Source organism: Lissotriton vulgaris, chromosome 8, assembly GCF_964263255.1.
Source record: "Lissotriton vulgaris chromosome 8, aLisVul1.2, whole genome shotgun sequence".
NCBI lineage: Eukaryota > Metazoa > Chordata > Amphibia > Caudata > Salamandridae > Lissotriton > Lissotriton vulgaris.
Window position 1 is genome coordinate 1304404354 of NC_141696.1, and position 26590 is coordinate 1304430943.

At 43.2% G+C, this 26590-nt stretch overlaps 1 protein-coding gene across 1 annotated transcript in view; it reads right to left on the reverse strand.

The window, feature by feature from the left end:
- Positions 1-26590, reverse strand: part of ATM (ATM serine/threonine kinase) — a 1399724-nt gene that overhangs the window by 1252701 nt on the left and 120433 nt on the right. Inside the window, exons 6-7 of the mRNA XM_086935231.1 lie at positions 14409-14574; positions 7528-7766 (exon numbers count right to left, since the gene is read on the reverse strand). Coding sequence (XP_086791357.1) covers positions 7528-7766; positions 14409-14574 — 405 coding nt within the window. The remainder of the gene's footprint in view (positions 1-7527; positions 7767-14408; positions 14575-26590) is intronic.

Consider the following 26590-nt stretch of genomic DNA (forward strand, 5'->3'; position numbering starts at 1 on the left):
CCCTGTAGCTTTACGTGGGAAAATGTCCCTCACGCAATGGAACATTTTTCACTGAAGAAACAAATCTGTAAAACTAACAGCATCCAAGAGAGCTCTGGATCCACGTCGAAAATTGTAAAACTTTTCCAGGGTCAGTCTTGCGTCTGGGCATATTCATAAGTCAAGGAATCTGTACTTAGAAGTCTCTAATAAATGACCAGTAAGGTCAAATGCTAAGCTTCAGATGGGTATGGTGGTCTAATATACTCAACAAGGTGTATGGATAAAGCGCGCTCTAACAGTTGCATATTGACAAAGATTCAGTTATACTTTAAATTTGATATTTCTGTGAGTAGCTGTTTACATTTTTTCAAAGAAACATGTTGTAATAAGTTGTAAGTATACTTGATATTTACCTTGGTTTTCCCCTTCTTACCTTTCCCCCCCCCCTCCGCCCTTCTATCCTTGGTATCTCCCTCCTTGGAACTTTGGATGTGAAGCTTAACTTGGAATGTTGGCACACTGCTTGTCAGTTGGTGCTTGAGAACCAGTGAATAAAGGACGTTACTTACTCTTAGGGGTTTTCATTCTTCTCATAACATTTTGGTGAAGATTCCTTCTTTCCTTTACTGCGCTGGGGGAAGTCTCCTGGTTCTCGCCCCTTTATACCTGCTTCACCAACTACTTTTATGGATCTGCAATCACACACTGGTCTTTTCCATCTTTTTCCTTCGACATTGTGGTGAGTGCTGTGCTGTTAAAATGTTACTCGGTTTTCAGTTTCAACTTTAATCTGGCGCATGGCACTACTCCGGTCGTTGTGGAGTATTAGATCTGGACTAAATTAATTCATTACAAGTGTAACCTGTTTTGTGGTGTGTGCGATCCATAGTGTGTGGGCGCGTCACAGACTTCTGCCTGAAATTAAAGCCTTTAACGCCACACGTTTCTCGCTTATTTGAGGCGTTTGAACAACTGATTCTGGAGTGCGGAATTTACAAGCTTGTCAACTGAGGAGAGTTGCGGTGCGCCTTTCTTATTTGTCCAGTAGGTGACAGCAGTGTTTCCTTAGTACCATCAGCAAGGAACAACGGTGTGCAAGGACTTAACCAACAGAAGTCGATCTTCGTATGCTAAGTTCCGACTTACAGCAATTCTCAGCTGTTGCCGAGTGATGCGGTCCCGCTCCTTCCTCATAGCCTTGGGAGCAGAGTTGGCTATATATTGCTTGCTCTGAGTGGGGAGTGAATTATTTTTGTTTATTTTCTCTTCCCTCACGTCTCCAGCTGATTTCCAGCATGAGGGTGAAACTTTCGTCAGCTGAAAGGAATTGTGTACGTATTCCACTTCTACCCAGCAGGTGACAGCATTATCCATGTTACATCTTTCCCTGCCTTCTGGAGAGCGAGTTCGGTGTCAATTTCCTGCTCGTCTCTAACGGTGGTTCTGCAGTCATCCCTTTTACTGGAAAAAAAAACTTTACTGTTTTTTTATTTCTCCTCAGAACTTAGAATTGCCTTTATTTCCTCATCTGTTAATGTTTTGTTCCTTAAATACTTTGAGCTCAAGGAAGACTCGCAGCATCACCTTGAGTTTCTACTTCACTCTGCTGTAGCATTGTGGAACACATCACTTTTGGGAATTAAGGTTTAAACAGAGACTGTTTTTCCACCTGCCTAACTTCATGAACACAGACAGGCTCAGCTTTCCATTGTACTATAGATATTTTACATTACCCTATTCGAGAATACCATGTCATTTTAGCCTGTCAGTTCTACTCAACGCTCATAAGCACAACCTACCAATTATATAGTTACTATTTGGATGCTTCATTATGTGCTCTCCTTCGCTGATCTGCACAGCTTATATATAGATTTTCACCATAAAGCTTGTTCTTTCAACTCCTTGTACAGTCCAGTATTATACAGCTTTAGAAAATTCTCAAGTTTTTTTTATTCTTTTATTAAATTTTCTTTTCTTTTTTTTTGTATCCTTTATATAATTTCAGAATCTTTTTCTCCCTTTACTCATTCTCATATGTACCTTTTATTCTATTATTCTCCTTGCTGTATTTTCTCCTTTTTATCTCCCTTTCTTTTCTTATTATAGCTCCTTTTGCAATGTCTCAACCTCCTTCTTTCCTTAATGAGGAGGGCTAGCCTCTTATTCCTTAGAAGAAACGGGTGAATCTTTTTTAGTCATATTTAATAGCGATGGGGGGTGACAGATTATCTAATGTACATAAGCAACATATTCTTCTGCATTATTTAGGTAACCATGCAAGAGAAATATATGATGATTTACCAGATCTTGCTGAGGAAGATCAAAGTTCTAATGAAGATGCAATGGGGGATACTCAACAAGATGTTTACAATAACACCCTTAAGAAACTGGAAATGCAATTTGAGGAAAAACTGAATATAGTTCTTGAACGACACAAGTTCTTTTCCAGAGCACCAGGGAAGAACGAGAAAGTTGTTAATTACATAGCAGTTTTAAGAGGATTAGCTGCCACATGTGATTTTGGCACCTTAACAGAATCTCTAATTAGAGACCAATTGGTGCGTTGTACACGTGATAAGAAGTTTCAGGAGAAATTATTGTCTGATGCACCGGATCTCAAACAAGCAATAGACATTGCAAAGAGTATTGAACGTACTGCTTTCTGTATGAGCAAAATAAAAGAGAATCTTGATGTAAAATTAGTAACGGAGAAGAATGTGTGTAGAATTTCTGGTAAGGATGACAAAAACAAACGGCCATTGTAGAAAACTATAATCAAAGAATTGAACCTACTAAATTGAAATGTTATAGGTGTGGGAATGCTAACCATTTAGTTAAACATCTGCTGCCCTGCCAGAGGTGTGATATGTAGGAAAATAAAAGAGGGCATTTTTCAAAGGTTTATAAAGATAAAAAAAGCAAAGTGACACACTTAATCAACTGTGAAGAAAATCCCAGTGAATATATAATTTTTCACATTGCATTGCTGATAATTTGGGTGTTCACAACAACAATTATCCCACTTGTGACATATTGTTGGATGACGTTTCCTTTATAGTTTTTGCCGATTCTTTCTCTCCATTTACGTTGATTAATGAAAAATATTTTCTGGAAAGGTATAAAGTTAAGAATTACACGTTAACCCCGTGGCTATAACAATGATCCCATACCATTAGTTGGAATACTAGTTATGCAAATAATATTCAAAAATAGGTCTACTGTTGGAAATGTTTACATAACAAAAAGTGGTTCAAATTTGCCAGGGTGGAAACACCAAAAGGATCTTGGGATCAAATTAGATCCCAATGCCCCTGAACCGGTCTATCTTGTTGATAGGGCCATAACAGGATATGACATTTGTGAAAGATTTCCCGAAGTTTTCTCCAACAAGCTCGGCCTCGGGCTCGGGCTACCTCTATAAGATTAAACTCAAAGATCATATCAAGCCAGTTGTTCATCAAGCTAGATCAGTCCCTTTAATTCTACGTACCCCTTTGAAAGAAGAGTTCTATAAATTGGAAGCCAATGGGATTATTGAGGGAATGGAGAGTTCAGAGTGGGTCGCCCCCGTTGTTATAGCATCCAAAGAAGGGGGGAAGAGCATCAGGTTGTATGTTGACTTAAGAGACCTTAACGCTAATATACGGGTTGATAGACATCCTCTCCCAAATATCATTGAGATGCTTAGTGTAATACAAGGTGCCAAGTACTTTAGTGTTTTGGATCTTTCGTCAGCATACCATCAGATAGCTCTTCACCCTGACTCGAAAGCTCTCACATCTTTCAATACTCTTTTTGGAGCGTTTCAGTATTGCAGGATGCCCTTTGGATTAGGGTCCGCTGCAGCTGTATTCCAGCGTATCATGCAGCACATTTTACAGGGCATTAATAAAGTTCTGTGCTTTCAGGACGATATTCTTATGTATGGTTAATCAAAGAAGGAACACAACAAGGTTCTTGAGGAGGTTCAGAAGAAATTGAGCAGAGCAGGATTTACCACACAAATTAATAAATGCAAAATTGGTGTACAATCTGTGGTTTACCTTGGCCATACTATTACCAGTGAAGGGATAAGTCCCAAGCCTAGCCTTGTCGATGCAGTTAGATTGGCCCCTGCACCATCCAATAAAAAGGAACTTAAGTTGTTCTTAGGTGTAATTGAATATATGTCCAAATTTGTCAAAAATGTTGCTGAGTGTGTACATTCTCTAAGATCTTTGTTAAAGAAAGGTACCATATTTGAACGGAATGTTGATTGCCAAAAAGAATGTGATCATATTAAACAAGCCATTTCCGATACTCCTTTGTTAAGTATGTTTAATCCTAATGCTAAAACCTTTTTAAGCACTGACGCAAGCATGAAAGGATTAGGAGCATCCCTCACTCAAAGTGTGGATGGTGAAGAGAAAGTTATAGGCTTTGCCAGCAGAACTCTTAGTGGCCCCGAACGCAACTACTCTACCATAGAGAAGGAGGCTCTTGCCTGTTTTTGGGCAATTAATCATTTTACATTTTTTCTGTGGGGCATTCCATTCTCTATAAAGACTGATCACAAACCCTTGATACATATATTCTCAACAAAGTCTATTGAGAAGGCCACACCTGCATCTCCAAATGGGTGTTGCGTTTACAAGGGTTCAATTACAACATGATTTTTGTACCAGGAGAAAAGAATAGGGTTGCAGACTGTCTATCCAGACTTCCTATAGAATCAGAGGATGTCTATGCATTCTTGCCATTGACATTCCAGCAATCAATAATGTTGAATGGATGAAATGTATCCAAGATTATGACACTTTGGCTCCTCTCAAAGAATTCATCTGTAAAGGGTGGCCTAATAACACCAAAGATGTTCCAGAGAATCTAATGCCTTTTTGGATTATAAGAGACAAACTATCCATAATTGGTGATAACACATCAATGCAATAATTTTATACCACCAAAAGGCTTGCATGAACGTATTATTCAAATTGCTCACAAAGGTCACCCCAGGAGAAGTTTAACCAAAAGCAAGATTAGGAAAGACTACTGGTTTCCCAACATGGACTTTTTATCTGAAATTGTAGTAAAAGATTGCTTTGCATGCGAGTCAAGTGACAAAACCATAAATTATTAGCAAAGCTCCTTTCCTCTCTGTCCCTGTTCCTTCAAAAACCATGGGACAAGTTAGGACTCGACATCATAGGTCCTATCAATACACTTAGTTCACAGCAGAGATTCAATACACTTAGTTCACAGCAGAGATTCATGTTTGTGCTTATTGACGATCATTCACATTGGATTTGCACTAAATTTCTCACTTCTATTACCACTATCAATCTCATTGAATTCGTTAAGGACACGTTCTTTGTCGAAGGGATTCCTAACACCATTGTCACCGACAATGGTGTTCAATTCACTTCCGAGGATATGAAACGTTTTATTAACATGTTGTCCATTACTCATATTAAATCTCCCCTCTACTGTCCCAAAGCCAACGGATTATTTGAAAGGACCAACAGAAATATAAAAGACACTATCCAATTGGCTTGTATCTCTAAAGAACCAGTAGATGAAGCCATAAAAATGTTATGGTCCTACCATACTACCCCCAATAGCATTTCTGGAATCTCTCCTGTTACTTGTAATGTAAATGTAATGTAAAATCTCATTTATATAGCGCTGCTACCACTCCAAGGAGCATCTTGGCGCTCAAAACCCAATCCAGCTCGAAAAGGTTGGTGGACTGTAGGCAACACAAAGCACGTTACACACACTACACTAGCGCCCTGCATTCAGCGACAGTAAGAGAGAAAATCCATGTCTTCAAGGATTTCCTGAAGTGGCTCTCCTTGGACATAAGTCACAGCTGAGGAGGCAATTTGTTCCAGGCTCTAGAACCCAAAACAAAAAGAGATTTCCCCCCTTTAGTAGCCAGTCTAAATCTGGGAATTACCAGAAGATTATGGTTAGCCAACCTCAAGCAGCGAGCTGGCTGATAGCGTCTAAAGCCCTTGGTCAAGTATCTGGGTCCTTGTGACTGAAAGGCTCTAAAGGTGATAACGAGGACCTTAAATAATACACGCTTATGGATTGGTAGCCAATGAAGGATCTTAAGCGTGGCCGAGGCAGATGACTTTCTAGGTCACCGAAGTGCTAGACGGGCAGTGGCATGCTGGACTACCTGCAGCCTATGAAGCACAGCTTTGTTAATTCCTGCATACAGGCTATTGCAGTAGTCCAGTCTAGATGTTATCAATGCCACTGCCACGGTTTTTCTTGCTGCGAGAGGAAGGAGGTCAAAAAACTTCCTGAGTGATCTGATAATGTGAAAGCACATACTAGCCACGCCTATCGCTTGCTGTTTGAAGGACAACTGATCATCACAGTTAATGCCCAGGTTCCGAGCAGATGAAATAGTGTTGGGAGGGGCTTCAGCATCATCAGGCCACCATTGTTTAGAGGAAAACATATTTTGAGAACCAAAAGGCAGTATTTCCGTCTTACCGGAATTACATTTGAGGTGATTTGACTTCTCTCAAAGGGAGGAATCCTGGCTCCAAGTTAACTCCTACCTGGTTAAATGGGGGAGGCCCAGTGTGGGTTGATAGATCAGCTATTTTGGACAAGGTTGCTGAGCATCAATCGGAGTACAAAGCCAAATATTATCAAAAGTGGGGAACAAGTAACAGAGGTTGGCGAACTTGTCAATGGGTAGTAATCAAAAGACCATATACAGCTCATTCTAAAACCTCGTCTTTCTCCAAACCTTTGAGGATAAAAATAAGTAAACAGAAACTCTGTTCTACTGTAAGATGGAAGCACTTGGAGCCTGGACAATGTTGCTAATGGCCCCAATGTATTCATACCTGACAATAATGGTCCGGACGAGTCTGTGGACACTTTTCCTATGATTAAACCAACCAAAGATGTCAGAAGTCGCCGTTCTCCTTGTTGGCAAAATGACTACCAAATGTAATGTCTTGTATTGCAATTTGCCATGGTTTTCCTTTGTATTTTTTCCTTCCCTTTTAAGGGAGATGTGTTGTAATAAGTTGTAAGTATCCTTGATCTTTACCTTGGTTTTCCCCTTCTTACCTGTCCGTCCCCCTCCGCCCTTCTACCCTTGGTATCTCCCGCCTTGGAACTTTGGATGTGAAGCTCAACTTAGAATGTTGTCACACTGCTTGTCAGTTGGTGCTGGAGAACCAGTGAATGAAGAACGTTACTTACTCTTTGCAGTTGTCATTCTTCTTATAACAATTTGATTACATTATCTAATGAGAATTAAATTTGACAGCTAATCGTGCATAGTGTCTAAGCATTAGTTAATCCCATGGTACTGAAATACTGCATGAGAATTACCGCTATGGACTCCAACCTCATGTTCAACAAACAGCAATACAGTTTGCTATCAGAACCCGCAAACGTTTTCCCAGAAGATTTCACCTAGCCAGCAGTGAGTAACAAAAAATTACAGTTGTTGGATAATCAAGCATTTCGTGCACCAAAGTGTAAAGAAAAAAAGAATGACATGACCAAGACTGACATTTTAATAAAGGTTACCTTCATCCTTAGTTTTTGCTCCTTTGGGGTGATGAACTCGTAGCTGCATGCAGAGAAATTCTATTATCTCCTCCTTCAGAGAATTATTTGACTTGAACTGTGACCATATGTACAGCACTGTTAGAAGGACCTCTTCACCTAATTTACAAATCCGCATTCGATAATTTATAGCAAACGTGCCCAGGAAAAAATTAAGCGCAGCAAAGATCTGATCCAGGCCAGCAGAGATTCTGTCTTGCCTAAAAGAAAAACCCAGTAGACAATTCACTGAAAGATATACAGATTAAATGTAACTACTATGTTCTACAATATCCATCATTATATACTTTGATCAATACCCCACGACAAGAAAATACTCACCATTAATGTTCATTGTGCTAATGCTACTACTAATTATAGTTTAAGCCTCACAGTCTGGGCTAAATGAGTTAGTACCCACGTTTTGAGATCAAGGGCTGACCACTGACCACAGGCCTCTACATCTACCGCTCACTCACCTGGCAGTGGTAGGAAGCAGCGGTGTAGCGTGCGTTGCCAGCGCCTGGTGCAAGGCAAGTATCCTTCCAGATTCTTTTAAAATAAATTTTGTGTCCCTAAGAGTGCCTCTAGGAATGTTACGCCCAGAGCAACCGCCACTGTGGGCCAGTCCACGCAACGCCACTGGTAAGAAATGCTGTGGTGCTCAATGGGCAGGGTAGCAGTAACTCTGGAGGGCAGTCATGACTGGGGTGAGTCCACTTGTTAATGGATCGGTGTCACAGTGAGAAGCACTGCACATTTCTGTCAGATGTAGTTAGAGGAATGGTCATAGCAAAAGGGGACCACTGGGAGTTCTCTTAAGCAATTCAGGAAGGGATTTCAGAGATTATTGGTGGGATTCAACACCATGAGGCGAATTTCTTCTTCACAGAGACGCAATCTTGGGGGCTGGGACTGGTCTTTCATCTCAATCCAAGACTGTGTCTTGCTCATTGTGCACTATGATTTCTTCCAAATTGAACATGGTAGAATTCCTTCCTTGTTACTATTGTGCACTTACAGTCCTACTTTAATATAAACGCTCAAGGTTTTCCATGACCTTTCCATTGTAGCAATTTGGGACCTTTTTGCTAGTAGGCTCTTCAAATCCTTGTTTCTTATTTTTGCGTCTGAGATTTCTGTCCTTTACTCTCCTTATTATGTAGCTTTTATTCTCAGAATTTCTGGAATTAACCACTTACTTTAGCACAGGTAGTACTGCATGCAGCTGATTGGTTCTATTTGCACTGCCACAACCTGTGTTTCTTCAGCTACCTTGGAGGTTTTTTATGCCATTGCCTTTTTTCTCCTACTGAAGTGATTTTTCTCTTAGGAAACATCTCAGTTGGTATACCTTTTGATCATTAACTGGGAAAGTGGCTACCAAAAATGTTCTCACTTACCACAGAATCAATACCTCCTGATAAAGGAGCGACTATCGCTTCCAACTTATCTTAGGCCACACCTCTGGTAACTTCCTCTGAACCATGTCTGAATAGCTATTCTATTTTGTTGTGCTTACATTCTTGTGATGGATGTTTGAAAGACCCAACATGGAATATTCTGTTGAAGAAGCACTCTGTGATGATCAGAAAGGATATCAAAACTCAAAGTTTATGTGACTAGGTTCAGACAACTGACCGTTGAGAACAAGTGGGTGGACCGCACCTTGTTAATATTGCTCTGACAAGGAATTACAGAAAATACAAAGGATAAATTAGTGCATGTAACTCATCCTTCCACCTTAACACCTTCATATAATAAGCACAGAATGAACAAAAGGATGAAGGACAAGAGGAGCGGATGTCCTTATACAAGTGGTTATCTTACCAAACGTCACTTAGCCTTATAAGGGCAGAAAACTTGAAGAACTCAGAGCAAGCGGAGGATTCTATGCAGATGAGCTTTGCAAGAGGTCCCTTAAGGGGAAGCGAATGACACACACTGCATCAAAAGGGGTCTTCATTTGAGGAAGATGGACATCTTAATCGTGAATGCTAAAACAGGCCAAATACGTCTTCTGTATTTATATTTCTTTTCTCTGGAAACACTAATCTCTTCGAATAGTGCATTACAGCACAGACGTAATTCTAAAATTGTGGTCAAGCATAGAATTATATTTCAATAGCCCTTCTAAGGTTCTTTCTACTGTCTCACCTTCCTCACTATTTTTCATCCCTATCCCTTAATAACTCTAGTTGTATACCCTACATCTACATCTCTTCTTGCATTACCGCCAGCCCATGTAGCTTCCAAAAACCCAGGCTGACCTTTCTCTGTATTCTTTTAGATAAACAAGTTAACGATTTCCGATATAATAGGCTGCAGTTACCTCAAAGAGCTGCCTATAGAATTTCACTCACATGCTCTGTTTATCACTGCCTGATCTCCCAATTTCTCTTCATTTATTATGATTGTACCTTTGCCCTGTTCACCTCATCACATAACTTTTTTCAGTAAAAATGCTATGAAGGACCATGCTTATGTTTGGCTCTTTAGGTGTATAATTACCTTTGTATTTGCAAACTTGACGGTTCCCCAATAAACATCACCCAGTTCTAAACCAGACTTAATAACTGCATCCCCCTAAAAACCAGTCCTAGTAAAGAGATTTATGGAGGAGAGGGAGAGGGAGGACGAATACGAACCACCACAAATACCAGATCACAGATTACTTTTTAATATAGGCCTCAGTCACCAAAATCAATAACTTCATGTTCAGGTCGCCCATTAAAGCTAGAACAAGAACATCGCTTTCATACCTGGAACCTTTACACAAAACAGAACTTCCAACTGGAAAGGAGTCAGGAGCAAGAAAAGTCTTTCCAGTCTTCCATTGTATCCTGTGAAGCCTCTACAGCCAATATTTACATGAAGATGTGCTTCTTGCCATTAAATTCAATCTTATATATTTTTAGAGGGCCTCATGGATGATCCTATATTCAGCTTAAGGAGGTCTTTTTTTAATGTGCTACAGCTGGCGTCTTCAGCATTGTGTTCCCTAATTGTAAATGGGGAAGATTAGATGATCATTCGCCTACAGCGTAGCATTTCTCTTGTTACTGGGTGCCTGCCACACTGTTCTCTTCAGAGGGGTTACTAAACTTTGAAATCACAGTTTATCTGGTGCCAAAGATCCCATCAAACCTTCCATGGTCAACCCATACGCTTTGCGTATCTTGAGCTTTGCCTAGGATTCAGTCATTATCATTTCCCCCTACAGAAACCTATGTGTTATTTGCCTTAAGGGGACCTCCTTTCACTGTCTTAGTAACACCAACCAGACGTCTATTTGGAGCAGTCAAGGTAGTCTCCAAATATTCTAGCTGCGTTTCAAGTCGCACCAATGCAGGTATTGCATTGTATTTCAACTTCTGTTCCCTGACATCTGATTCCAGCCTTAAGATTTGATGCACCGCAATTTACATCTTATTTTCCAGTCTATGCATCTCGTTTCTTGCAACTTATGCACAGCTGCCAGAATGAGTGAATTTTATCCTCCCATCTTCTTTGCTACAATCATCCTCTACACTTCTAGGAACTGTCCCTCTCTTGGCCAGTCTTGGGTGACTCCTCCAGAAAATAAATTCTGTTATGTCTCCCATGCTTTCCCTCTCCCACTTTGATCTCTTTTGATCCCATGGTTGCGCCTCCCTTTCCCCTTGGTGAACAATGTTCTCCAGGAATCTCTCCAAGGGCAGCAGTCCTGGCAGTCAATAGCGGTTTAGCTCACTGGACCCACCTGCCCACTCTTGAGCCTCTGCAATGCACCCCCTTCTTGTTTGCTTCTGGTTCCCCATGAAGCACAGGACAGGTGCCTCCTCCAAAGCTGGTTGTGAAGCCAGCCACTAACTCATCTGTTGCCCTCAGTGCTGGGTTGTTCCCTCTCCAGAGGGCGAATCCTCATGTTTCAGGACAGCCGGTCAGCGGTAGTCATCTTTGATGTCACTTGACAGGTCTGCTCTTAGGTTTCTCTCAAGTGCTCGTTATCGGAAAGTGACTCCACCAGCCCCAAGGACCACTCAGCCCTAGGGAACCCCTGGTAACCATGCTTTGACCCTTTAGGACAGCCAGCCTCCCCAAAATGGGCCCACACCGTTTCTGGGACGACAAGTCCACTCCGAGTTCGGGAAGGCCTACTCCCTGAAAAGATCTATTTCAACAGCCACTGAAGATTTTTGAAGCTTCATCTAAATCTCTCATATCACTTGAGGTCTTCCCCATCTTCTTCCACATACTACATCTCGATTTTAACTAACTTCTCAATAAACCACTAAACTACTTAACTTACGGATATAGCCGCTTGCACAAAGCCGAACGATTGACCCCCCCAATTGATTTACTGCCAACCCAGCCTTCTGTTCATCACAACTGATTCAACTATCGCTTTAAAATCTATCATGAAACCTGTGCCAGGACTACACACAATTAGCCAAAGTTGTGACATCTGCCCACCCCAAATCTGCCAAATAATCATCCCGTCCTAAACAAACTGAACACACCTATGCAATTAAACAAAAAGAAAAATCAAATATAGTTGCAGTTTTAGTTGCTTAGAATCTATTCTCACTTGTGTTTTAAGCCTTGTCGTCATAGATGCATCATTGGGATACGGTCAAGACTGCAGCAGTTTCTCAGTCTGGTTAATAACTCTGGCGTCAACAGCAGTCAACTTTATAGATATGTACAAACACAGACACATATATATATACATATATATATATATATATATATATATATATATACATACACACACACACACACACAGCACAGACCACATTATAGTGCAAATTTGAAGCTTACTCAACTCCTCCAACACCAGCCATCATGACGCGTTTCGACCCCAAGAGGCCTTGATCACATGATATACATACATATACACACACATATACATATATATACACATATACATCCATACATATTTATTTATTTATTTATTAACATTTGTAGAGCGCGGCGAATACCCGTGGGCGTCTCGGCGCTAATTAAGGGATGGATCAGCAACTGGGGTAAAGAAGATATACAAGGCTATTGGTCAAATAACCACGTCTTTAGCTGTTTGCGGAATGTGAACAGGGAGGGACTTGCTCGGATATGTGCAGGAAGGGTGTTCCAGAGTCTAGGGGCGGCAACCAGGAAACGCCTGTCGCCCCAGGTGACTGTTCTAGTGCGAGGCACAGCCAAGAAGTTCTGAATAGAGGAACGAAGAGATCGGGTTGGGACATGATGGAGAAGATTCTGTTTGAGAAAGTGGGGACCTTGATTATTGAGTGACTTGTAAACAATACACAGCGATTTGAATTTGATACGGCTGCGTATCGGGAGCCAATGGAGATCCCTAATGATGTTTGTAACTGGTGCGAACTTGGGGATCCCAGCCAGCATTCGTGCGGCTGCATTTTGGATTGACTGCATCTTATTTGTCACTCGGACTTGGGCATTTAAGAATAGAGCGTTACAATAGTCCAAGGAGGACAGGACTAGTGAGCTGACCAGTGTTTTCCCGGCCGTGTTCGGTAGGAAAGGTAGTATTTTCCTAATCATTCTCAATTTCATATGAGCTGAAGCCGCAGTTTTATTCGCATGTGCCATAAAATTGAGGCCAGCATCGAAGATGACGCCTAGATTTCTCACTTTGCTAGCTGGACTCGGCGGGGGACCGAAAGATGGTGGCCACCAGACAGGTGACCAGCCCGGGGAGAGGTGACCGAAGATGACCACTTCAGTTTTTTCTGAATGGAGTTTCAGACAATTCGTGGCCATCCAGTCACCTATTGCCATCATTCCTCTCGTGAATCGATTGGCCACTTCCTCCCCGTCCCCTTTGATAGCCAGTACCAATTGGGTGTCATCGGCGTAGGAGGTCAGGCTCATCCCAAATGCTTTGATGACATTTGCAAGGTCCGACACGTAGATATTAAATAGTGTCGGACTCAGGGATGAGCCTTGAGGGACCCCACATGGCAGAGACACCTTCGATGATTGGTAGGGTCCTAGAGATACTGCTTGTGATCTATTGGCCAGAAACGATACAAGCAGGTCCAGAGCAGTTTTCTGGACCCCCAGTCGTTCGACACGGTCGACTAAGATCTTGTGGTCGACCGTGTCGAAGGCCGCCGAAAGATCCAGCAGTACCAGGAGTGCTGTCCCCTCCTGGTCTCGTATGGCTCTGATGTCATCCGCAGCCTTTAGAAGGGCAGTTTCCGTGCCATGACATTTGCGGAATCCGAACTGGGTGTTGTCGAGCAACTGGTGCTGCTCCACAAATTCCGACAGTTGCTGATTCATGGCTTTTTCTATTACCTTAGCCAGGAAAGGAAGACTGGCTATAGGACGATAGTTTTTCAGGTCATCTTTATTCAAATTAGCTTTCTTTAAGAGGGGTTTGACCAACGTATGTTTCAGAGAAGCCGGGAAAATTCCGGAGCTAAACATAGTGTTGCAAACATGAGTTATAACCGGTATCAACGTGTCCATAACTGGCATAAGAACTTTGAGTGGACACGGGTCTAATGCAGAACCTGATTTGATTCTTGAAATAATACTCCTTGTCTGATCCATAGTGAGCTCGACAAAGCGGGTCAGTGTGTTATCCCGTGAGGTGGAGGACAAGGATAGTGGTGTAGAGTCCGTGTTTAGAGAAAAAGCCTGATAGATGTCGTTAACACACGTACATACATATCATTTTCGTATAAGGGGACAAATGCATTCCTACGTTACAAGGTAAGGCTGTTTAACATTTTACATGCATTTTGTTGAAAAGTCTTGGTCATAAAAAATTATAAATTAGGCAACAACTATACCACAAAGCAGAAGAGCATAGCCCAAGAACTATAGAAAATAATTGAATGAAATAAGCTTACCTCACACAAAGAATTGCTTTTGTAAAGAAACTGAAAAACTTAGATTGTAAACCATCAGTCTGTGAGCAGCAACCCCTGGTCAGAGTATTAATAATCCGGGCCACCAAGACTCTGTTAATGTCTTTGGATGGTTGAAGGTACAGTTTGAAATACAAGCTCAGTAGCTCTGAAACAAATAAAAGTAAAACACATTTAAAAAATCCTTGAAAGGAAGGTTTAACAGTCAAAATTCAGATTTTACTATAATCCTGACCTAACCGGAGAAGGGTTTTCATAACACATTAAAGAGCAAATGATCCGGAATGTAAGAGTGAGTAAAATAGAAAAGCTAGCCTTTCTCAGGGAAGCTGAAACAACCTATCTCCAATTAGGAAGTCACTGATTCACGTCTACTGAATTCATCCTACCTTAATTAAAAGGCAAAAAATGTCCAATCAATTTTTTCTATTACCGCGTTTTTGGAATGGAACACAAACAATAGTCCTGACTCATATCTCCCTCTGTGTTTTCTATGACCTAAGATCCTGGAGGGAACCCACTGGTGGCTTGTGGCACTTTACAAAACAACTCAATAAATAAAAGAGAACATAAAGGAAGACAAATTCAAGCTACCGCAGTGAGGAATTAAGACTGCTTATTGAGTGACTATGTAGCTAACTAAACTAAAGATTCAATATTATAGAGTTATGTGTGTGTTGTTATATGTTTGACTATAGTACCTGGAAGACAACTGTGTGCACCTTCAAGGATGATCCGCAACTGCATGAAAATTAGCCATGGCGCCTGAAAATGAAGAAGAGGTTGCACGACAGTTGGCACTACCAAACCCAGTTAACATAGTAGCCTTGGAAATAAAACATACAGGGCATATCGTATTTGAGAATAAGATAGAAATTCTATCATGGAACATCGTCGGGCTGCGGTCGAAAACGGGGGATATAAACTGGGAGGCCTTTCTGTCAATGCACCATATTATCGCTTTGCAGGAAACCTGGGACGCTAGAGATCCTTACCATTTGGATAGGTACCATTCTTTAGCAAAAATGCTGAACCATCTGCAATGGGGAGATCGAGGGGGGGTCTCTCGTTATTATTTAGCCTCAAACTAATGTATACACCAGAACTGGTAACAACAAGTTCCCCAAATATTTTAGCTGTTAAACTTGTTGGTGAAAACCTACCTGCAATGTTGGTGTTAAATTTTTACGATTCTTTTACTAGGAGAGATGAATTGGACCATTTAAGAGCATTATCTGTTTTTTTGGATGATTATGATGTAAATAATGATATGTTCTACCATCTTTTTTTTTTTTTAAAACCTTTATTTTAGCATTCAGTAAAAATACAAGCATGGGCCTACAACCACGGGGGCCGGCCGCTAGACAAATCAAAAGTCGTTAATATCACAATATGACACAGCTCATCAGCAGACAACCCAAAGGTCCGGCAGCGATTCAAAGTAAAGCCTGTATTGGAATGAATAGTCAAAGTTCAGGATAAGACAGAGGTTTCATTTTATATTATATAAGAGAGGATCAGGTACCATACAATCAAACAGAAGAAGCGGGGGGCAGGGTAAAAAACAGGATATACATGTAATGACTACTATAATGGAAATTTGGCGCCAGAGCATCTATGTCGATACAAAGAACATACAATATGCATTTCCATGTTGCGCCAATACTCAAGGCCTGCCCACCCACAAATCAAGATATCATGAAAGCGAAAGCACTAAGTACAAGCATACAATAAGAATCCGAATGATTCGTAGTTATACTGACCCTACAAAGAGAAAAAGAAAGAAGAAAGGCCATAGAAAATAAAAAAGGCAAAATAAACCCCCCCCCCCCTTCAGCCCCCCACCCTGCACCCCTGCAAATGGCTACAGCCTAACCCCACTAGCAGCGTGCCTGTCGCCCCTAACAACTAAAACCCCAAAGGTAGGAAAAAGAAGAGTGAAGGAGGGCCTATCCATGAGGGCTCCCAGCCCCTTTAGACCCCCCGTCTGAAACAGCCACCCCCTATCAGCAAAAGATAACCTTATGACAGCAATGTAGAGAAATTAGAGGGTACCGTGAGTCACCGCCCAGCCTTGTAGAGCAAACAGTTACAGGTCTAACACTTGTAGAAGCCATGCCAACACATCCGGATCCAGCCGATCTTAACCTTGGCCCTTCCGAACAAAAACACGAACCCCTTCCAGCGAGACACAGAGGCAGACAAAGGAGCAATAAAGAAGAGAAGAGTCAGCAAAAATCAGCCCATGGCTACCAGCAGGCAGTGGGTCCTCAAGAACCGTAGATGCAGACAAACTCTCCCTCCGAGATGAATAGTGCCAATGTGTCAAAAACAGGAGTCGTAGCGTTGCCAGGTAAGGAGAAGATGACCACAAAAGAGATGGAAAGTCACAGACAAAAGTATCCGGAAGGGGAACGCCTGACGATATCTCCAAAGCCGGCAATAGTGAAAAGTTCAGCAATACCATGCCATCCTCGGGAACACCGTCTACCAGGGCACCATCCGATGATTCCATTACTCGTTTCTTCACGGGGTCCTCGCACGGACTCAAAATGGCCGCGTTTTGAATGGCTGTAGAATCCCATTTCAACAACAAGGCCGGGCCCGGTTCCACCAGGAGAATTACAGATAGGCGCGAATCCAACCTGCTCAGCAAAGTATCCACATGTGAGCGGAATGCCCAAAGTTCTGCCAGTATCAGCCGCAGCGATGGTTCATGCACCGTTCGATCCATAATATCGTGTTCGGTATCAATCACTATCACCTCCCCGGGTGATTCCGGCACCCACGGGAGGGGGGGGGATAGACAGGATCTCGAACGTGCAATTGCGAAGGGTGACCAGTCTTTGTTCACAACCACGGTCAACCCAGTTAAGGCCACAGGCCAGTGACCCCGAACCACCGAACCCCGGCGGGAGTATAATTGGAATGTGGACATAGATGTGTAGTGTGTAAGGACGGGAAAGAGCCTCCTGTACCAGGCAGACCGAACTGTTTCTAACTTGAAGGCCATGCATCTGTGCATTCTTTGTTCAAAGCTTGGACCCTGGGGAGTTTACCCGCACCCAGGGAACATTGTCTTCTAATTGTACCTTTCAGAGGGAGTTGGTGGGATGGAACTTCCAGAACCCTAAATGTGTTTCTTCAGATGCTAACACCTTCCTCTTTGATTTACCTGTAACATTCTCGAAGATCTAATTTGATTAGGGAAGCTACTTTATGGAACTTATCTACTTGCCATTTTGTACTTTTTTCTATTTTGCATCTCTTCTAAATAATATTAAAGTTCAGTTTGACAGATTATTTTCATATGTATGTTCTTTGGATACAATGAGCAAATGATCGTTTGATTTGTAACTTTTTAGTAAATCTGTTAATAAACATTCATGGTTTGGACAACATTTTCTGTCGTTTTGGTGAAGCCACAGAAGTTTCACTGTGATTGAAATTTGTTGTAGGTGCTAGCTCCTTTCATTCGCTTTCAGTATGCTACCAAAGGTCCATAAGACCAGTGGAGACTCCAGTAAAATGATAACACAAGAACATTGAGACATAAGGAGCTCTACCAAATGACTATTAAATAACGGTACATTGAATAGCAAGACTGCATAGTCATGAATCCACCCAGGTCTTTTTAATCCACTGCCAGACACTCCCTGACCCTTCATCTCTCTCTTGCACATTCCTGTACCCTCCCTTGGCGACTTTTCCGTCTTTCTCATTCCTCCTTATTTCCCCTTGGTGGGTTTGTCCCTCTCTTTCTCTCTGGAAATGACTGAAGAGGGAAAAAAGTGACAGTCCCCAAAAATTAGTACCGGCAGGCCCCACCGGCAAACACCGGCTTAAATTAAGCACCGCTGCCCCTCCTCAGAATTCTCGGTTCTGTGACATGTATGGAGACTTACTCTCAACTCCACATTAGCGAATTTAGATTACAGAAAATTCTACCTACTTCAGGAAGCTCCTCTCCACTTGTGGGCATGCCATATAATTCTTTGTAAATAACAGTTCCACCTACTTTCTTTTTTAGCTTTTAGCAACTATTATAGTCATTGCGAAACCTGTATGCCATATGAATCACAAAGCAAAAACTAGACAAAAATATTCTTCTGCTCTGCTTTAAAGGTTGCCAATTCTGAAAAACAAAATTACCAATAAGGTTTGTTTAATGACAAAAAAGAGAGAAAAGCAACCCTTTAGGTTTTGCCTATGCAAGAGCTATTGGCTTTGGCAATGTGTTTTAACCATTACGTACTACAGGGTGGTTGCAGTTCAGCATGACTAAAAGTTAGTGCCATGGAATGGGGTGGGCGGGGTATATTGGAGTGGGGTAGTTGGGGTAGAGTGGGGTGGGGTAGATTGGTGTAGAGTGGAGTAGGAGTAAAGTGGGGGTAGACTGGATTGGGGAGATTGGAGTGGAGTAGACTGGAGGGGGATGTATTGGGATAGAGTGGAGTGTGATACATTGGAGTGGAGTAGGGAAGAGTGAAGTGCAGTAGATTGGGGTAGAACTGGAGTGGAGTTGGGTGGGCCGGGATAGAACTGGAGTAGAGTGGGGTGGGGTAGACTGGAGTGGAGCGGGATAGATTTAAGTGGAGTGTGGTAGATTCAAGTTGAGTGAGGTAGACAGGAGTGGGGTTGAGTGGGTTGGGACAGAGTTGATTGGTTTATTATAGAGTGCAGTAGATTGCAGTGGGGTAGATTCGGAGGATTATGGTAGAGTAGACTGAAGTGAAGTGGGGTAGATTGGAGAGGTGTCGATTGGAGTGGTGTTGACCAGGGAGATTGGAGTGGAGTGGGGTAGACTGGAGTGAGATAGGAGATGGGCACTTTGAAGTGGGGTAGGTTGGGGTAGACTGGAATGGAGCTGGATATATTGGTGTGTGGTAGATTAGGATGGGGTGGAGAAGATTGGAGAGGGGCGGATTGATGGGGTGGATTGGAGTAGGGTAGTTAGGGATGGAGCGGGGCAGATTGGAGTGGGATGAAATAGGGTGGAGTGGATTAGTGTGGGTTAGACTGGGGTGGAGTGGGTTAGATTGGGGTGGAGTGGGTAGACTGTGGTGGAGTGGGTTAGAGTGGACTGGAGTGGGGTAGATTTGGGTGGCATGTGGTAGACATGACAAGGTTTTAGTACTTTCGGACGAAATGCCACTCCAGTTCTAAACACCAGTTTGTAGTGAAAAAATGCTGTGTTGGACAGCTGGGCCGATTGTGTGAGGCTCACTCACACGACGTGTTGAAAGAACAAAGACATTTCAGGGTCAGGAGACGCAGTGCATTGGTTCAAATGGGGTGCATATTAGGAAAGTGAGAACCCAATTCAAGTCCCACTGTGGTGGCACAACAAAGGATTGCGGCAGAAACATATGTTGTAATCTTTGCTGGATCAGCAGTCTTTGTTTAAATCACTTGTTATGATGAGATTTCTTCAATCTCCAAAAATCCAAAAAAGAGCTGACGAATGGCTTTTAGCAGTGCACAACGCAAGCCCTTGCTAGGCCAACAACAAAAACAAGACTTCAGACAATTTAGCTTGAAGTGGGTCAACAATGGCAAGCGAGGCTCCCTCCTGGGCTAATATAGAGCCACTAGATGGCATGGGGCCATCTGTCTCGATATTCTTCAGAACTCGAGCCAGGATGGTAAAGGTTAAAAGGCATACAGGCATCAAGGCAGAATGAGTCTCCAAAAGAAAGCCTTTTTGGGAACTCCAGCGTTCAAAAATGCTGACATTGCATCTTCTCTGCAGTGGCAAAAAAAGAAGAACATTCTTTTAAAAATCGAGCCAGTGTTCTCCCCAATGTTGGAAAATACCCTGCACCACCTCTGGGTAACTGCCATTCATGATTCATTAGGTGGCAGAGTTTGAGGTGGGGTAGATTGGAGGTGGGGTAGATTGGGGGTGGGGTAGATTGGGGGTGGGGTAGATTGGGGGTGGGGTAGATTGGGGGTCGGGTAAATTTGATTGGAGTGGCTTGGATTGCAGTGGGGTAGTGTGGTGGGGTATACTGGAGTGGGAAGACTGGAGTGGAGTAGATGGGGTTTATACTATAGTATTGTAATTGCATTTATATAGCGCTTACTACCCCTAATGAGGCAAATGCACTTTTTCAGCGAGTAACACGCTACTCCAGAACCCATAAAGGATAAGTTGTGAATTAATATAGGCTTGGCTGGGTCAGTCGCATTAGATTCTACATCACAAGGGCCGGGCAATGGGCACAACAGGGCACACTGCTGCTGCTCTCAATGCTGTCCAGGTCACAAATGCACGATACGAACCCATACCACGCAATGATTCGAACACATCTATACAGCTACAATGTACTGGTAATTCCAGGCACGTCCAAATCAATCTACCACCCGAATCTAGTCCCTATGTGGTGGTTTTAGCTGGGGTTCCTGAATTGAATAATGAGAGGGAGGAGTCACACATTTCCCTTAGGAACAAAAGAACAAAGTTACAAAGCCAACTGTAACTAGCGAAATCTTATTTGTACGTAGGGTGTCATGGCTGGCCAACAGGGCAAAGGACCTAATTGGCGACTGTGTACTGATAAATTTCAGAGACAAACGGACGGTGTCTCACATTTGCCAATGGGCCCAGTCCCAACCTGTGGCAGCTATACAGTGGCTCCCCCTGTCATACTTCTATCCCCCGGGGCAACTGCGCACTAGCAAAGGTTCTGAACAGCCCTGGAATTTGGTAGCGCGCCCAATGGCGGAGGGAATCAGCTAGTGCAGACATCAAGACTTTCCTGGTCCAGAGGCAATAAGCCTACACAACAGATTCAGGATTGACGGTGGTGTAGTCAGGGGCCCACTAATGAGGAAGTGATTGACACAGACATGGCTGACAAGGTAGCGGGTGGATTTGTCAAAGAAAAGAACAGAAACACCTCCAGAGGAGCTGGGAAGAAACAGGGAGGCAACACTAATACCACCCATCCCCAGCATTAGCCAGTCCCCTATTGATAGAAGTAGCGAGTCCGGAACCCTTGTAGCTGTGGCTGATAATTTACTGTTGCCCACAGTGCATACAGTGACCCGGACCAATACAGGCAGCAGGGATCCACTTAAGGAAATTGATGTGGACCCTGGTCCAGTCCCACTTAAAATACTATAGTGGAATTTGGCAAGACTGCCCAGTAAACTGACCTGTCCTGACTGGGGCTCCTTTGTGGATGAAAGCGATGTGTGCCTCTTTCAGGAGACATGGGCTCGTACTGAGCTACACTAGACAGGTTTTGCCACATTTTATGTCCCGGCGGTATGGGGAGGGAAAGGACGCCCGTCCGGGGTCCTTACAATTTGGGTTGGCAACCACTTGGACTGCGCAATCAAATCTCTAAACACTCATTCCAAAGACATCCAATGTGTGGTTCTTACCTGGCCTAACTCCTTTAACCTTGCACTGATTAATGTTTATTCCCATCCTGTAAGTCCAGCCAGCGAGTCTAGTAACAATCCCGACTGGTACCCGCTTGCTGGTGGGCGGTGATTTTAACTGCCACTACGAACCCCTTAAGGGCCTAAATGACGAAGCTCTAACTGAAGAGGACGAGCACTGGTCTATACCTGTAATTCAGGCTCCCGCCCCCAAGGCATGGTCGCCGTTAACTATTCAAATTACGGCACTCACTCTCAATCACTCTTTACGAGCCTGCAACGGCCGAACTCCTTCCGACATCCCAGCCAAATGTACTTATAACAAACCAGGACAAACGTCTCTTCTTTATTACATTCTAGCTGAGACAAGGCTTTGGCCACTGGTCATTGATTTTAATGTTGTTACAAGAGCAGACAGTGACCACAATGCCCTTATCCTAAAACTGGGTCTACCCTATAGAAGAAGGAGTGATGCTCCATCCTCTGATGTTAATGATGGTAATCTCACCCTCTTCAATGACAGGCGTAGAGTTAGTTGGCACAAATTAGTGGGACATCAGGAACAACTAGGGAAACTTTATAGTTCAATAATCCCCTTGAACAGCGAGATTGCAACGCTAACTAGCCAACCTCTACCCCATGACTATCTATCCAAACTGGAGATATTAAATGAGGGCGCCTTGCTAAACCTGGCTGAGCTACTTAACCCTAGGGTGTCGGGGAGGGTAAAAAGAGCGCCCCACTCCTCGTGGTTCAATTCAGCATGCAGGAAGGCTAAAAAAGAGCTACTGCAGGCCATAAAAGACAATGATAGAGCTGCAACCAAAACTAGGAGGGTGCACTACAAACGGCGGACCAATTGCACCAAGGAAGAGTGGGATCACGAAAAATGGTCCAGCTTATCGCTGGCGCTTGAGAACCAAAGAGTCCTGTAAATTTTGGACTATAATTAATCATGGTAGTAGTGAGCTGAAAGCAGCAATTGAATTGAACATAGCCCCAGAAGTTTGGGAAGGTCACTATCGGGCTCTATATTCCACCGAGGGTCCTACTGACCACACTCAGGACTCAGCCGACCAGGCTGCACTAACATCGCAGCCTGAGGTGATCGAATTCACGGTGCCGGAAGTATGTAATTCCATCTCCAAACTTGCTTCCAGCAAAGCCCCAGGTCTGGACAAACTTCCGGGGGTTCTTTTCAAGCAGGAACCTAAAGTTTGGGGTCCATACCTCCAGATTTTGTTCAATGCAATTCTGAGAGGCATGACGGTTCCTTGTACTTGGTTGGGCGCAGAGATAGTGCCCATATTTAAAAAGGGCTCTCCTCTGCTCCCATCCAACTACAGACCGATCAGCCTCATTGGCGTCCCCCAGAAGATTTTTGCTAGACTTATTCTGGATTGGTTGCAGAACTGGATAGAGGAGTCTGCAATTCTTAGTCCCTACCAGGCGGGGTTTAGAAAAAATACCTCCACTGTGGACCAAATTTTTCGCCTACAACTCCTATATTGGAAAACAGTGACAATAGAGGGTGGCAGCCTCTATATGGTATTCGTTGACCTTCGCTCCGCCTTTGACCTTGTTCCCAGGGGCAAACTCTGGGCTCTCCTCCTGGACCTTGGCATTCCTATGCACCTTTTGTCTGTTTGATGAGGCTGCATGAGGCCAACTTTGGCCAAGTCAGATGTGGGAAAAATGGCACACTTTCATCTAAATTCCCTGTTGACAGGGGGGTAAGGCAGGGATGTGTGCTTGCACCAACCCTGTTCTGCCTCTACGTCAACAGAGTAATCAACCATCTTACTGGAGTCTCTCATAACGATGCCCCAAAGTTGGCAGGTACCAGGGTCCCTGCAATTATGTTCGCCGACGACACCCTTTTGTTGTCTAAAACCCCCATGGCGGTACAGAGAATATTGGACGGCTTTCAGGAATTCTGCACTATCCGAGGTTTGGAGATCAACTCTTTAAAAACTAATTTTATGATCATCAACCTCCCGAGAACTACCTGGCCAAATCCTAGCTTAGGAGCTACACTCTTAGAAAGGGTAACTACTTTTGACTATCTCGGGGTCACAATTAATGAAAATCTTACGTGGGGCCCCCAGCAGATTAAGTCACTGCTAAAATTGGCCAGAATCCTTAAACTATCTAACAAGTCCACAATCAAACCCCTGCGAGCCCCTTTGGAGGTCTATAAAGCGCAAGCAAGGGGGGCTATCATGTACAGCGGCGAACTCTAGGGCTATTCCGTCAGGTCCGAAATCATTAGAACAGAAAATAAATTTTTAAGAGGGCTACTAGCACTACCGTTAAGCACCCCACTTTTTCCCCTAAGGTGTGACTTGGGAATCAGACCGATCAATAAAGAGCTAGCACTAAAACCCCAAAGATTTTGGCGCAGGCTCTGGGTTGCCCCGGAGCTGTTACAATATGGAGAAGAACTTAAGGAGATTCTGTCATTTACAGGCTCGGGAGTATTCCCTGGCTTGTTTACATAAGAAATGAACTAACTAGGCTAGATATCTCTGATCTATGGTCTGACCCAGACCTGGGCTGCCAAAAACTTTCGCGCACCCAACTCATGAACATATTTCGTGCCGATAGGCTTAATCCCCTATCTGGCTCTAAAACAGCCTCTTTCCTGCTGGTCAAAGACTTTTATCTATTTGGGAAATTCTTAGATGACATTTATCCTCTTTTAGCAAAAAAACTATATGTTCAGTGGAGGCATTGTGTTTGCCACTGCGAGCTGTCACCAGCAGGTGGTCACCTTCTGCCCTGAAAAATTGTCCATCGTGTAAATATGACTCTGAAACCGAACTGCACGCGCTGTTCTTTTGCCCAGGTTATTACAAGGCTAGGAAGCATTGGCTTGTTCCTTTATGCAAAAACCTAGGTTTCCGCCAATGGCATGCTGGCATTTAGAATATTAAAAAGTGACACAACTGGTCCGATTGTATTTGCCTTTTCAAAATTTCTGGCTGCCATGTGGCACAAGCGTAGGTCACTAAACGCATAAACCTAAGCATGCTATTCCAGCCCATGGCTACACATTGTCCTTTTTTACATGTTCTTAAATTGTTACATGAAACTTATTTATTGTTTTAACAATTTTAACCTTGTTTAACATCTATGAAATCTGACCAATTGTCTCTGTGGTAATATTTTACTGAAATAGTTTTTTCTATAATGAATTTATACTGTCATCTATGTTGTATTGTTTTTATACATCATTGTTCTCTTTTATGGCATACCGCCGAAATAAAGATCACTGAAATGAAATGAATTAGTATAGTGAAATATGAAAGTAATTTGAGCGGTGAATATGTTAGCCAGTAACTTGGATTGAGAAAGATAGTTAGTGGAAGGATAGAAGAGGGAAAAGGTTTGCATTATATAGCGCTTGCTACCTCTGATGAGGTGTTGAAGCACTTTTTGAGGAGTAGCATGCTACTCCGGAACCCAAAACTGGATTAGTGGTAATTAGCATAGGGAAATATGGAATTAATTTAAGTGGTGGACATGTTAGTCTGTTATTTGGATTGGAAAGGAATAGTGGAGGGATAGAAGTTGGGAAGGATCTAGAATCTTTTTTCTTTTTTAGTTCATATCAGTAGGAAGGGGTTTGGGATGAGTAAAATTGAGGGGAGAGATAAGGGTCTACAAAGGCTTGTTTGGTAGTTCTGAATAGTAAAAGAGGTATGAGAAGATTCAAGGAGGGGTACATAAGGGAAGAGTCTAGAAAGGGTAATTTTGCGGATCATAGTGGTATGAAATATGTAACTTTGCACATTAAGCAACACTCAAACACTTATGCATAAATGAGAAATAAACATGCCAGTGCCCAAACATACACCATTTTTTGAAAAATACATGTGGATACACGTATGAACTGGCACCCAACGTCACATGCAGGCAAAAATCGAGTTGACAGACACATTTGGTGCAAGGTAGATGCACTCAATATTTAGTCTGCCAGGTTAATCAAATCTGAAGTGGGAAAGGAGTGAAGGGCATGGCATATCAATGCCATATCAAATCGTTGCCTCTCCATGAATAATTCCCCTCCTATTAGGTGCCAGACATCAAGAAGGGACCCCAATAGCTGCATGGTGGGGGGGGGTAAGAAGTGGCCGAAGCCGAGGAGGATCTTATTCAACAAGAGGAGGCCTGTGGCATGCGTCGGCGTCCTATTTCATTAGAATGGGCGACACTCCTACATGACTTTAAGAAAACACACACGAACGGTGCAGAACACACGCAAGACCCCCAGGCGGCACCAGGATCAAGTGCATCCTAGCCCACCCGCGCGTCCGATTTCCACCCCCACCCCTCCTCCTTCTCCTTCTCCTTCTCCTTCTCCTTCTCCTTCGCGCGACACCAGCACCCTCTCAGGTCACCCTCCAGGAATCACATCATCAGACAAGAGTGGGTAAAGTGCATGACGCTAACGGAACGACATTGGGCTCCTCTGCACTGACCCTGCATTCTGCAACCCCAGGCCCCTCCCCTCCACTCCCCCCTCCTGACCCCACATTTCCTGAGTTAAACTCCCCTAAGTTTAGTTTGGAAATTGGATTATCTACTAACAACACCCTTTACAGCGGGCTATGGACTAGAGACAGTCATACGGATCAGAGAACTGCAGTAATCCTACCACGACTGCATCTTCAATGCCTCCCGGCACCTCCGGCGGAGAGGATAGGAGGGATGCCCTCCCTTCTTTAACTAATCAATTATGTGAATTATTACTACACTGCCCTTTGTCA